General features: G+C 42.0%; 1 protein-coding gene across 1 annotated transcript in view; it reads left to right on the forward strand.

The window, feature by feature from the left end:
- Positions 1 to 9986: 9986 nt before the first annotated feature.
- Positions 9987 to 14855, forward strand: part of PJA2 (praja ring finger ubiquitin ligase 2) — a 33785-nt gene continuing 28916 nt past the window's right edge. Inside the window, 1 exon segment of the mRNA XM_062604205.1 lies at positions 9987 to 10080. Coding sequence (XP_062460189.1) covers positions 10002 to 10080 — 79 coding nt within the window. The 5' untranslated portion in view covers positions 9987 to 10001.

The raw sequence follows: 14855 nt of genomic DNA on the forward strand, positions 1-14855 counted from the left end.
AAGCAGTCAGCAGTCTCCTCAGAATCCTCCTTAATGTTGTAATACACATCTTTTTCTAATGTTATTTTCCAAATAGAAGCTTACTGGCCAGCAGTAAAAGCAAAATAGATTTTGCCAGTTATCCACATCACCTGCTAATTGCAAATAGGGCCTGTAACTGAAAGAATGACCACTAGTCAGATTCAAGTATTATTTAACAATTTCTGGGCTTAACAACCTACCTCTAGTTCAGAAATACAGTTTGAGCACTAAAACAGTGGCAGTGCTAATTTTTTTTTCTGAATTCCTAATGCTAGTGTGTACATTCCTATTTCACACAGTAGTCTCCATGCTTCTGAATACAGATGTTCCCACCATGTGCTTGCATCCAGCTAAGTCAAGTGTTTTGGAGTATCCAGAAGCCAGTAAATCAGAAAGCTGGAAACTGTTTAAGTATTCACTGGTCTAAGGAAAAGCTGAATTACTACTTACACACAAACGATTTCTAAACATTCTTGCTTTTTAGAAGATTGAAGTTATGTGCTGCTTTAATGACATTTTTTTAGCTAAAGTATTACACATAAACTGCTCTGCAGTAAAAAAAAAAAAAAAAAAAAGAAAAGCACCAGAAAAAAATATTTTTTAAGTAAACTCCTCACCAGTCTTTCTAAAGGAGCCTGTCTTCCTTCTGGCATACAGCACTTATTTCCAGCTTCCTAAGTACATACTTAGTCTTCTCAGCATATTAGCTTTTTGGCCTGTCAGCCTGTTGACCTTACTGGCTGTTGCCCTTATGGACTTTAAACATATGTCCAGCTTCCACAGTAACTGCAGTGGTGGATTATCACAAAAGCCTTAGAGATAAGAAGTGACATCAAGCACTATTGTTACTGTTCTTGCTCTCAGCAATACACATATGCATACAGCCAAACACTTCACAGACTTCCTTTCCATGTCGCATTGCAGTTGCTGCAGACGTGACCTATAGGACACACAATTATCCAAACAGTTCTTCATTCTGTGATTCTATGATTCAACAGCAGTTCTAATTCTGATATAAACTGCCTGTGTCAGAGGTTTTTGAGGCACACTAAGAGCTGTAATCTGTATGTGTAATCTTCTTTATGTTGTGACGTAGCACATGAGTTGGCTGTCTGATACAGTATTCCTATCCCTTCTGGAAAAAAAAAAAAAAAAAAAAAGGCAGCTAAATCACTGTACTGTCATGAAATTGCAGCATTTTAAGCTGTTTGTATCATAAGGCTTTGGATACTTCCCACATTCTGAAAAACATAGATTAAATTACACTTTCCAAATCCTAGCCTTGAAGAAATTAAAATGGTAAATAAGTGTATCAAAAATAATCATCAAACCACAGCACCAAGTTTACAGAAATGGATGTAGCGACTGCCAGAGCCTCCCCACACCTTTCGCCCCTCTAGCATGAGTATATGAAGTGTCCCTGAACATTATGTCCTTCAAAGGTGAAGCACAGGGAGAGAAATTCTTTATTAATAGCTTAGCTTTGCTGGCATTGTATCAGAATCAGGACCTCCAAAAACCAACGGGGGCTGTATTATAGCAAAGGAAAAATTCACTAGTGCAAGAAGTAATTGATCGTTTACAAAGTAACGCCTCCTTATAAAAGAATGTAAAATCCTTTAAAAATATATATACATATATTTACAAATTCCTGAGTACTTCAGAGCTCCCGAATCCTACTCTCTTTGTCCTTTCTCTTTCACAGAATCACACAGAACCATTGCGCGTGGAAGGGATCTCTGCAGATGACCTGCTCCAGTCGCAAGGCACGATCACCCAGGGCAGGTTACACAGGAACTTGTGCAGGCGGGTTTCCTCCAACAAGACCTATGCATCTCTTAGAGAGCCTCCTGTTGTACAGGCTGCCGGACCCAGCGCGCTGCATGGACGGCCACGGAGGTTTCCCGGCCCAGCAAGCCGCAGCGTACCCCCGGCCTGGCCCCGCGGCCCAACCGCCGCCTCCCCGCTCACAACACGCCTACCCTGCCACGCCGACCGCAGGCTGAGTCGGCTCCTCTAGTTCCTCACTGAGGGGCCCTGCCACAGGTCCCAGCCCAGCCGCCATCGCCCGCACGGCAGCGGCGCCACCTGTCGGCCGGCGGGTGGGGGCCCGAAGGCAGCCGCGGAGCAGGATCCCGGCCGCCCCCTGGACCGGGTGGGTTCGTTAGCTGAAAATACACTGCTGCAGCCTGCAGTCCTGGGGGTTCCCCTACACGGTCAAGAACCATGGAGTCGTTAAGGTTGGAAGTCCAACGGTTCCACCAGGACGGCCAAGTCCACCACTAAACCGTGTCACTACGAACTGATTCCACCATGCCCCTGTTCCAATACCTGATTCCACCCGGGCAGCCTGTTCCAATACGTGACTGCCCTCTCTGTGAAGAAATTCTTCCTAATATCCAATCTAAACCTCCCCTGGGGCAGATTGAGGCTGTTTCCTCTTGTCCTATTGCTTGTTACTTGGGAGAAGAAACCTACCCACACCTCACTACGACCTCCTTTCAGGCAGTTGTAGAGAGCAATAAAGTCACCCCTGAGCCTTGCCTTCTCCAGACTAAAGACTCCCAGGTCCCTCAGCGGTTTCTCATCACACTTGTGTTCCAGGCCCTTCACCAACTCTGTCGCCCTTCTCCGGACCTGCTCCAGCACCTCAATTTTATCTCTTGTAGTGAGGGGCCCAGAATTGAACATAGGATTCGAGCTGCAGCCCCACCAGTGCCCAGGACAGGGGGATGATCACTGCCCTGGCCCCGCTGGCTATGCTGTTGCTGATACAGACCAAGACGCTGTTGGCCTTCTTGGCTGCCTGGGCACAAGCTGGTTCATGTTTAGCTCCATCAATCAGCACCCCCAGGTCCTTTTCCACAGACCAACTTTCCAGACATTCTTTCCCCAGGCTGTAGTGTCTCATGGAGTTGTTGTAGTCTAAACCCAGGACCTGACACTTCTGGCACTTTGCCTTGTTGAATCTCGTACCACTGGCCACAGCCCATCAATGCAGCCTGTCCTTCCATCACTGATGGCACTCACAAGATGAAACACATTTCAACCAAGCTCAGCTGCCTCACTTGCCCCACACAAAGGCCGCCCATCCCAGTTCTGTCCTCTGAAGCCAGTGTTCCAGCAGTATTCAGCCAGGTGAAACATCCTTGAAAATAGCAGCACAAGGGTGAGGTACCAAAGCTGGTTGTACATTTGGCTGCTTGGGTGCTGGCTGCAGGCACAGCTTCTGGGAGCTCAGCAAGAGTGACCTCGCCTTCTCACTCCACCTATGGCTCTGCCACTAGCCAGCCCCATGAAGCTGGTTCCATGTGGTGCTGTCCAGATGAGGTGGTTTCCTCCAGAGCTGAAGATGTTGACCATTTCACACTGGGTACAAAGGCCTCCTCTGAGGACTGATCTCAGGGACAGCCAGCAGATGTTGGCCCCATACCTCTGCAGCTCATGCCCGAAGACCTTGATCTGCTACTATGCGTCTTCATCTTTGACTAAACCCCCCCAGTTTTGTCTCATTTAAGAGCTTTAGAGCATCATGATAGCCCGTAGGCTTTGTGAGATACTTAGAGGTACTAGCTTGCTTCCTTGGTAAATGGAAGGGATAAAGAGAGTATGGAGACTCTGCTGGTCTCCAGACAGAGACAGAGGGCTAACAGGCCCATTTGACAGCACTGCAATTCACTCCTTGGTCTTCTATAGATCTATACTCTGGGCAAGCAGGGGCATAGTTTTCAGCAGAATAATTGACTGCAGTTTGAACTGAAGGCCACAGAAGGCTAGTTTACCGTTAGTGACAAGTTGTAGGAACGCACTGCATACTGAATTATTTGCAAAATATCTTTCCACTTCTAAAACTTCATATTGAGCATTTCTGGGCAGTTGCCAGCTGATGTCCTTTTCTAGTACATGGAAATCCAAGGATTTCCAATCTTGTACAAGATTCCAAGGATTCTCTTTCATTGGATCAGTACCTTTACCCTGCAAATTCTTCAGGATTAGAACAAACATTTACCTTTTTTTTTTTGGTCTAAAACAACAGAAAATGTAAGCCAGATAATAATAAATAACAAGTATTCACATTGTGCTATGATGTCACATATTCATACAGATGTGCTCCAGGTCTGTGTTTTTGCAGGTCAGAGGTGCTTGAAATTAATCTGTTTTGAAAACAAGCTTTTCAGTTTTTAAAACATCTACAGAAATGTCTCCATTGGGGGGAAAATCAATTTAGAAATTAATATATAAAGTAGTAGTTTCACAAGGTGAAACTGTGAAGTTTCACTTTGGAAAGCAGCATTGCATTTAACTTTTTTTCAGTTTCAAAAGCATATAATTTTAAAATTTTGTATAATAAACCCCATGAAAGCTGTAAATGCACATCAATTTACAAACCATTTGGAATCTTTAGTCAGATTTTTTGGGCTGTGTAATGTATTGCTGAAAGGATTTACAAGAGTTTTTGCAGGCACAGTAGGTCAGCAGAGTTTCATCTCAGGAAATTCTGCTCAATTGAATGACACTCCAAATTTAATTGTTGAGATATGCATATGTTGAGAGAGACATAACTTGTATTTCATTCTAACTTACTTGGTAATAGTGGTTTTTATTTTTTCTATGTTTGCTCTAAAAAATTATCTTCTAAAATCTGTGAATTATCCACATATAATAATGTTGAAATATTTTCCATGATTTATTTTAACATAAGAGATAAAATTTGGGAAGTTCTGTGAGCCAGCCTTCTGTGCAATTTGATGGTTAGTTTCTCACTCAAGCCTTTTTCTGAAGCCAGACAGCCAGACAAGTACCATCATGTTTATTTCCTATTCTGATTTACATATGGTCAGTAATATTGGATCTCATCCCTTAATGCTATCTCTGGGGCACACAGGACTGAATGCTGTCTCTTCAAATCTGTCCTGTGATGCACTTTCTTAGAGCTGACTGGTACCTTTTCCATTCCTAAATAAATCATGGGTGGAAAATATCTGAACTTGCGTGCTTAAAATGGTAGAATGGTTGTCAGAAGACTTCTCTTTTTTGAAATTAGACGAGATATTGCTGCAGGGAAAATATTCTTTCACTGTTTATTTTCTGGCTGTTATATTAAAATACTGTAATTGGAAAAATCAACTCATTTTCTTTGACAGTGTACAGACACAGTAAAAAAAAAAAAAAGATAAAGAAAGTTGAGCATATTTGCATATATTTGAGTATTTACATGTTACAGCAATGTTTTTAAGTGAGAAAACTGTGGTTTGTAACCTTATTCACTGGCTTAATTTGAATAAGCAGTCTGACTGGCCAGGGAAGATTATGAGCTCAATAAATAAAGAAAATTCATACTGTATTCCATTTTCTTTGACAGGAAACAACTTAGCTTGAACCATGTAATAGAATAAACAAAATGAACTTGGCTTTTACAGTATGGTCTGAGAGAACTGCAGAATTTAGGCAGAACTTTCAGATTCTGCCAACGATCTACTGACATTTTACACGTAAAAGGTACGAACACAGCCAGCAATTTCTGGAGGACAGGGAAGTATCTAGCAAGCAACAGTATAGTAGATTATCAACAAACATAACAAGGTGGCTTGATTGTAACTAGGTCGATATGTATATCCAGTTTAGTATTTTCAAGTTGTACACAATTATAAAAATCAATCACTTTTTTTTTCTCCAAGATTTAGCAAAATTGCCATCTGGTTTGCTAGTTACATCAATAAAATCTTACAGGTACTGTTTCTGAAAAAGAATGAAGATAAGTAGCAGGATAATTCATATAATAACTCCTAGAAAGATTCTGGTTTGTGAAAAATCAATCTCTAGCAAGTGAATTATGCCATCCTATTTAATTTGGAAAGTTTCCATTCTGAATTTTTAGCTCTTCTGTTAATTACGTTGTTTGTATAATTTTGAAATCCGTTTTTCTAAGAAGAGATGAAATGATGGTTCTGTTCTCCTGAGGGTGAAAGATCCGATGGTGAACAGACATGGGAGTTATTCCACATGGGGTGGACTCTGCTGCTGTTTTCACAGTGAATTCTGTCTTACTGCCTGTGAAAAAATTCTGAGGCAGACAGACAAATGATTGGATTAATTAGGAAACCAAACTGCATGTACGACATATTTAACCAAGAAATTTGGATAGTTTAACTTTCTAATAGGTAGGTGGCATCAATTTTTGGATCAGTTAAGTTTTCCACAAAGCTGTATCTGAGAACTCTCAAATTTTACACTTTTCATAAATTAGTTTTCATTGCAACAATATTTATGTTTCTTAAGCTTGTTTTAATTAGAGGGGTAAAGATTTCTGTTTCCAAACCAAATGTAGACTTTGTCTCTAACTTCAGAGTATCAAACACATATCTGCTATGCAGTGTTAAGGAGGGAGGACCTGTGGTATTTTTTGCTCAGCAACACTATCAGTGTTAGGCAGTTTTCCTAGTTCTCTAGGGTGGTACAAGCAGAAGGTACATAATTACAGGATGGGTATCTATAGGGAGACATCTAAATTCCTCCTAGCCATCCACATGAAGACTCACTATAGCACTAACTGCATAGAACAACTTGGAAGTTTCAGACAGTCTCAAGTCTGAGAAAAACTGCATACTGAAAGGCATGAGAGATCAGAACCTATTAAATGTAAGCTACCTATTTTGGTGGTGAAGGAACTGAGAAGTCTATCTTAAGCCTGTTTGAAAATCGTTAACTACAATGTCCATAGGTAAGATCGCCATCAGTGTGACTATCATCTAAAATTGACTTTCCCCCTTTGCTAAGCCAGGACTTATTTTGATATGTGTGATTGTGGGCATACTTAAAATGTTCATTACAATACCTAGGTGCAATAAGGAAACAGATGCTGAAGTAATGAAAAGTAGATTCAAAACCCTACAGAGTAGTGTCCAGGGCTAGCGATTCTTTAACCTCAGTAGCTGAAGACAGAAAAAAGCCACATACACTCTACCAAAAAAAAAAAAAACAACAAACAAACCCCCCCAAAAAAAAACAAAAAACCAAAACCGAAACAATCCTCTGTTGACACAAATATATGCATCTTCTTGAAAAGCAAGCAGTTTTCAAAAGAATGGGAGGTTTTTTTTAGTAATTTCTGAACTACTATTACATACAAGGATTTGGCTTACAGCAGCTATACAACTCACATAGACTTTTTTCCATTTTAGAATAAAATCTTCACCCATAGCACCTATGGGTGAATGGGTGAAGGTTCCCATTCAGTCTTAACGGATTAGATCTGCCTTCTCTCAGGCCATATTTTTCATAATTTCAAGAAGAGGAAAGGAGTGTCTTGAGCAAGGGTGTCAATAATGAGGCTGAATGAATCATTTGGAAAAAAATACAGTAGCCCAAATTTTATTGCCAGTTGCACAAGTACAGCTTCCAGGATCATACTGTCTTTGCCAGAAATGCAGTTAGAAGTAAAAATGTCTCCATATTGTCTATTCTTGAACCCCCATCTCTGCACCTGAAAGCAGAATTTGGTGCAACACTTATAAATACATTTGCCAGGTTGCCAGTAGATAAACTCATCTTCCATAGCAGTTTTAGTTAAAATGCCAGGCTGTTGGCTAGAGATCCTGAGATACAGGCACATTTTCCATTACAGCTGCTCAAGAAAGGTAATCTTTAGCTTCTCTGAGCTTGGGAAAGGTAATCTTTATCTTCTCAGACCAGCAGAAATCGTTGCACTGTGCAAATTCAGAAGACACTTTTATTGAGCTTTTGAGAAGTTTTCTAGAACTTTGTCTCTTTCTCCTTGACTAGGCCACGATTTATTTTTTGATTTAATCATTAATAGCAAGAATGGTAACACGGCAGACCTCTTAATTTATCTGGTTCCTAAAACATTAAACTTGTTACTTTGGGATCTCTCTCTCATGAAACAGTTGCCAGCCTTAAACTCATTGGTTCTTTTTGCCAAAACAGCCTACAAAAACTGCACCAGAGTACAGCAAGACCTGGCTGCTCTGCAAAGGAAAGTGAGCCGAGAGCCGAGGGTGACAGCAAGTCAGGTGGGTGCAGTGGCCTTGCTGGTAACATTGCAGAGGTCAGGATCGGGACCAGAGGTGACAGTCACAGTCAGGCACCTTCCAGCAATGCCCTGACAAGACCAGGTCAGGGCCAGTCAAAATACTGCTGTGGTGCCAGTGGTAAAGCCACAGCTGGGAATTCCTCCCTGGGATAAAGGAGGGGCAAGTACTGGCTTCCAGCTTTCTCTGCTTCACTGGTGAAGGAGCCTACCTTGGACTCAGCCAGATGAACTCCTTCACTCTGCCACCTAAACACCAGAGGAGGTTCATGCTCACAGCACTAACAAATTGGACTTTGTGACAAAATTTGGACAATTGCATAGACACACATTGCACTTCAGTCAGCTCCAGAGAACACTGACAGGATTACTTCTGCTACTCTGGGTTTTGTTATCAGAAATATTTTGTAATACTATTCTGAAGAGAAAAAATAACCATTTTAGGACAATGTTATGTCGTTTCAATTAAGCTGCTTGGCTTACCATAAGTGGCCAAAAGTACAGACTCTTGAAACTAGCAACTGAAGCATTCTGCTATATATTCAAAAAATAATCCCAGTATCACTTCATTTTTTTTTATCTGAAAAACCTGATCAATCATTGTGACAGTAATCATTTCTTCTGGTATGCTTACAGGATGCAGCGTCACCATTTTACTGTGCTACCGTATCAAACTGGCACACCTGAGAAATTTGTAGTGAGGATCAGTCTTGCCCAGTTATGAGCTTTTATTCCATCCTTTTGTTGAACCTTTCATGCCTAGCTTTAAAGTATGTTCCATGTCTATGATGTAGCGAGTTCAAAGCAACACTGTAACTGCTACAGTAGGAAAAAGAGTAAGTGTAAAGGGACTTAGTTACCTTTTAACACTTTGTCGGTTTTGTTTTGTTTTTTTTTTTTTTTGTGGTTTTTTTTTTTTTTTTGTTGGGTTGGATTTCTTTGTGATTTTTTTTTTTTTTTTCCCAGGACAGGAAAAGTTGACTGCTTCTGTTTAAACATGCTGTAATTTAGAAATGAGGTACAGGACAGATTTCCACAATGTCAGGTGTAAGATATACAGCAATCTAGTGAGTTAGCAGCCTTTGACTTGGTTGTGCATAGGCCTTCATGAATCTGCTTGATTGCTTTGCTCACAAAGAATGTTTTCTGAACTAAATCCCTTCAAATGTTAATGTTAGTGAGTGCTGGGTGAATTAATATAAAGGTGTTATGTTTGTATATTGATTAGGAGAATCTCAGATCTGTAGCTATAACTAGTACAGTACCTGTTTGTATAGTAGGCTTCTGTGGAATTTCATGGAAGTTTTGGGTAGTGGTTTTTTTTTGATTTTTTGTTGGGTTTTTTGTTTGTTTGGCTGGTTGGTTTGGGTTTTTTGTTTTGTTTTGTTTTGTTTGTTTGTGTTTTTTTGGTGGGTGGGGTGGTTTTTCATTTATTTGTTTGTATACAGACCTGTTCTCTAGGATCTAAACTTTGATTCAACATGTCATTGCTGAATGAATTAAATTAATCAGAGACCTTGCAGGAATTTAAGTTATAAAATTTTTTTATTTAGCGAGTAAATTTGACTAAAGAATAGTAAAATCTCCTTATAAATTCACTTAACAGTGGCCGGACCAGAGGTGAGCTTGCTCTGCATGATTAAACGACCGAGTAAAAGGCCAACAGTAATTTTTTCGGTTACAAACACCAGCCAAAGGCCAGAAGCACGGGTTCGGAGCAGATGCACACCACTGCGGGCACGCCAGAGGGCACCGGAGCTGCCCGGCCCGGCAGCTGAGCCAGTCCCACCGCCCGAGAGCGGGGAAGCGGCAGCAGCGCCACAGCGAGGCCCCGCCCCTCCGCGAGCAGCTGGGCCAGCCCCCCCGGTCGTGATTGGTCTCTGCTGCTGAACTCTGGCTAAATATTGGCCGGCGCTGGCCTCTCTACGGTGGTATGATTGGCTGGAGTGGTGCTAGCGGGTTGGCCGGTCAGAGGCGTCTGCGGAGTGGCGCGCGAGCCGGGCTCGGGAGGGGTGAGTGCGTCTCCCGCTGGTGTCGTCGTGTCCCTGCCAGCCTCTGCGGCTGTGGGGCTGTCCCTGGCTGAAGCCTGGGGCATTGCGTGCGGCCTGCAGTGGGGAGGGAAAAAGAGAGGGTAGCAGTGAAGCCCGGCAGGGCCGCGCCACGTACGTGTTCAGCTGCCGAGGCGGTCGCTTGGCGGCCTCCCCTCAGGTACAGGCTTGCGGGGCGGCCCCGGTGGTGCTGTGGAGGAAGAGGCCGAGAAGGCACCGCTGTATAGCGCTGTGGGCCGCGGTGGCCCGGAGTAGGAGTGTGCGAGGGGGTCCGCGGCCTCTGGAGGGCACGAGCAGGCCGTTCGGGTCACTGTGTTGTGTTTGGTTTGCGTGGTTTTTGCCCCATAAGAGTGTGATGGTGACTCGGTGCCCCGGGGTGATAGGAGGAGGCTGCGGCGCCATGCTGCAGCCCGCCGGCGATGCCGGGCGTGAGCCTCCGAGGTGCGCAGCAAGCCCCGGGAGCATCCCTTCCAGTGAGGCGGGCTATCGGGTAGCCGGTAGGTAAAATGAGTGTGAGCAGGCTTATGTCTGGAGTTAGCCGCTTCACATTCTAGGAACTCGGTTATGACACGCTTACTCCACCTGTTTGCTGGGGAGAGGTGGTCTGGTCGGCTGTGGGCAGACCCGCCCCCCAGTTCCGGGATAGGAGTGTGTATTGAGCCCAGAATCCAGGGACTTGTTCGGTGCCGTCAGCTAAAGGCGTTCATTTACTTCCACACGAGCAAAATTGCATTAACCTGTAGTTACACTGTGCAGGATGGGTTTTGTAGGTGGGTGATGGGCCTCCTTGGGGGCGTTTCTTGTGTGTACCTTGGTATTGCACCTTTAGTAGGTTCGCTTAAGCTGCTTGTCTTCTGCTATGCTGACTGGGGTGGAACTGAATTATCTCAGAATACTGTGTGCTACAGATATGCTGACAAATACTACTGGTGAATTAAGGCTTTGTGAAGATTAGGTATTTGTTATGTAGCGTGTAAATCTGCATGGTGCACAAAGATATAGAAAAGTCTAAAGTTTGCATTACAACTGATGTTGAGTATGTTATAGGATGTGTTTGAAAGCTTAGAGGCTGAGTTTAGGGCCTTTTTCTGTACTCGGACATGTTCAGACTCATTTTTTCAGTGTGGCTTCTGATTTGCACTTGTCTGTTGACACGGTTAGATGATTTAGAAGAATGATTTTTGATTAAAATTCTATGACACTGTACATACAAAAAGTAAATGCCTTTAGCAGTAAAGAGTGCTGTCAGGCTGTTCTCTGTTAATGCAGAAATCATGAAGACTAGGTATTTCCTTGGGGTAAATTTCATTTAGGAGAAGTATGCATATTTAAACCTGTGTAATCAAATATATGTAATAAAATAAGTTTATTTGCAGTCATACCTACACAGAATAGATTTATTGCTCTTTCTCACCCATTAAAGAAAGGAAAATGTCTGGTGAAAGTTGTTTAGACAAATCATTATTTTGAAGTTGTATTAAAATGTGGGATCAGGAAACTTCTGTGAAATATGCCTGTTTTCTTAATTCCTTTGCCAGCTCAATGAATTGCAGTGCAAGATAGGTAGTTCCTGACACATCAAAGCCTCATCAAAATAAGACATACTTGTGAATTATCACTTTGTTAAGCTAGCTGCTCCCATGAAAATGTTTATTTCTGCAAAAGTAGTTTAGCATAGCAAAGGAAAAATACTAATAATGATGTGATGCAATACTGATATGGTCCACCCATGGCAGGGTTCAAGACCAGGCTGGATGGGGCTTGGAATAACTTTGTCTAGTGGAAGGTGTACCCATGGCAGGAGGTTGGAACCAGATGCTCTTAAGGTCTTTCCAACCCAAAGAGTTCTGTGATTCTCTGTGTTGGGTTAATTCAGCAAACTCTGTTATGGTTATTTGTAACAGAATGTTAAACTGGCATTGCTACCATTTTGACATTGTAATCTTACTTGTGTTCCATAGCGCTTGTTGAGTTGTGCCTTGATTCTTCTTGTCCTAGGAAGGCTTGAATAAAATGGAAAGTATTACTGTGCTCTACAGCAGGAGAGCCCAGAATTCCATTGTACTGAGGATAATAGACTTGTAAGGCAGATGGTCCCTGGCTTGTAGCATGCAGTTGTAAGTAACATTTGTTTGGCATTTCGGGTAATTGGAGCTCTGGATGTGAGGATCCTGTGTGGTATGCTACTTCCATGCCCTTAGTTTAGTACACATATTTAGAATGCAAATACTTGTGATGTTGAGGAATGAGAATAATGAAAGTTCAGCTAATGACTAGCACCCTGTCATACTGTTCTGTATTAACAGAACACATTACTACAGGGACTACTGCCAAAGTTAGGCTTTTTATCATTAAACTTGTAATACTGATTTTCTAAGGGAGGGATGGGGCTTATTCTTAATTAGTACATAATTCATACATTGTCCTTATCTTTAAAAGCTTTTAGTATGTCAGTTACTTAATCTTCCCTCTCTCTTGAGTTTTAATGTGGAATTTCTGCTGGAGCTATTGGGATAAAAACTGGAAAAGAAATTATTGTGGTAAGCCAGAGCTAGCAGTTGATAAGAGAGATTTGCATGTCCTACCAAGGTCAGGGTTGAGTCAAAGTCAAGGAAGAAACTGATGCATTGAAACTACTCACAGTTTTGTATAAGAAGGTAAAGAGAGCTGGTCTAAAACTGGAGCAAGCCAGTGCAAATAAATGCGGAAGAATACAGAAGCTGAGTATAATATTGGAGCATCTAGATTGTCATAAGACAGTGAAAAGTCAGCACCTGAATGGTTGCAGATCAGTGCCCAGTGAAGAGTGACTCTGTGGCTCAGGGATTCAGGGTCTTTGGCACCAGAGTTTGTGTAGGTATTTCTACCTCAAGCTGCTTGCATCTGGCCTGGTCCTACCATGTCTGCTAGTGCAACTCTCTGCTGAGCTTTAAAAAAATTAAGACAGAATTAGACCCTCAAAGAAGGGTACTTGGTAAAGCTGGGTAGGTTCATGCAGTTCAGTTTACAGCTTGACAGTCAACTATTGTAACCACAGATGATGCTGTGTCAAAACAAGCCAGCCTAACCCTGTCTCTTTGGCTGATACCTGTGTAAAAGGATTCTGTGCATCCATGTTGATTAGAAGAGCCTGGGTGAAAGAACAGGAACTGTGCAGGATCTTGAACTCTAGGAGGCTGTCTAAGCATAAAAAGGATCTGTATCAAGATGGTGATTTGTAGCAACTTGCACATTCAGACACAGCTGCATGGGAATTGGTTACTGGGCTTTTCTTGTCAAAGGAGTTCTAGACTTGAAGCAATTCTGTGTCTCTACTGCAGTTCATGACTTTACTGAATACTAATTGCCCTGTGAATATATCTGATGCATTTCACTCAGAGCAACCATTTAGACTTTTCTGCATATACTTGATTTCACTATTGTTTGTATGGTGCCAGCACCTTTTCCCTTTAAAGTCTGGCAAAATTTTTCATAATTCGGATAGACCTGCAAATTGTATGTGCTGATGGCAGGAGGTCACTAATTGAGATTAGGAGTATGTAGACAACGTCTAAAATACAGACTTGCTTCTTTTAGCCTGCATATTGAGGAATGCTTTGATAAATGTAGAAATTGATCCATTTATGGATTGTAATATTTCAGAGCCTCGGTTCCACACAGTGCATAGAAAACTGCAAACCTTTGGGGAAGTGCAAAAGGGAAACTGTTTGTTATTAAAGTTGAAGGAAGCTCCTTTCAGCCTGCTTGTGTTCATTCAATCTTTTGGTATGCAGAGTCTCAAATCAGTATCAGAATATTTTGCAATGAACTTGCAAAGAGCAATCTCTTCCTAATCTTTGATCTGATATTCCATGGAGACTGGGAATTTGTCCCATGATAAAAATTGCAGTGGAAGTGTGCTTTGGAACTAAATCCCTCCTTCAGCCCTGGGAATGCAGAACCTTCCTCTGCTCCCCTGTTGCCAGATGATGCTGTGCACTGCTGCTGTGGTTTCCAGCCATGGTGCTGTAGGGAGCACAAGCTGGTTCTGATTTCTTCCTGCTGTTGGAGCTGAAGGCTTCTGCAGCCTTTCCCCTAGAAAGAGGGCTGCAAGGAACGTGGGAGAAGGTCAAGCTGTTAGTGTAAGTATAAACATGCTGACACTAAGTGTGCATGCACACTTTTAAATTATGAGTTTAGTTTGGCATGACTTAAACAAGTGTGAAGAGTCTGCCAGTGGTTTTGAAATTCACAAAATAAAAATTTACTGTGATTAATATTTTCATTAGCTCTCTAAATACTGTTAAATGCAGAATTATTCTTGTCATTGAAATGGACAATAAACATTTGCTTTATTCACAAAAATATTCAAATATCTTTAATTGCCTATGCTGTGTTTCCAGAGTTAGGCCCACGGAGGAAGAAATGTCTGATTTGTGTTTGCTGAAAGGATGCTTTGCACTATTGAGATTCCAGAGCCCTAAACTGGTCAATCTGTTTGAAAGTTCAGCCAGCTGCTCTTTCAGTCATTAACAAAATAATCAGTTTCTGTAATCTGAGTGGTAAAAAAAAAAAAAGTTTTATTTTCATTTAAAGCTAATTCAGTGATAGGCCAGCCTGCCAGCTTATTGAACATGGACCACAGGATACCTTCAGCTTCAGGCAAAGAAGAGGAATCATACTATGTAAAAGCATCAGCTTAGTGGAATCTATAGCTGAAAGGAGAATGCAAAATGACCTGAAAGGTTAATGAAAAGACA

This window comes from Pezoporus occidentalis, unplaced genomic scaffold (assembly GCF_034315485.1).
Source record: "Pezoporus occidentalis ecotype Australia unplaced genomic scaffold, CSIRO_AGI_Poc_V1 ctg84, whole genome shotgun sequence".
In the NCBI taxonomy this organism is placed as follows: Eukaryota; Metazoa; Chordata; class Aves; order Psittaciformes; family Psittacidae; genus Pezoporus; species Pezoporus occidentalis.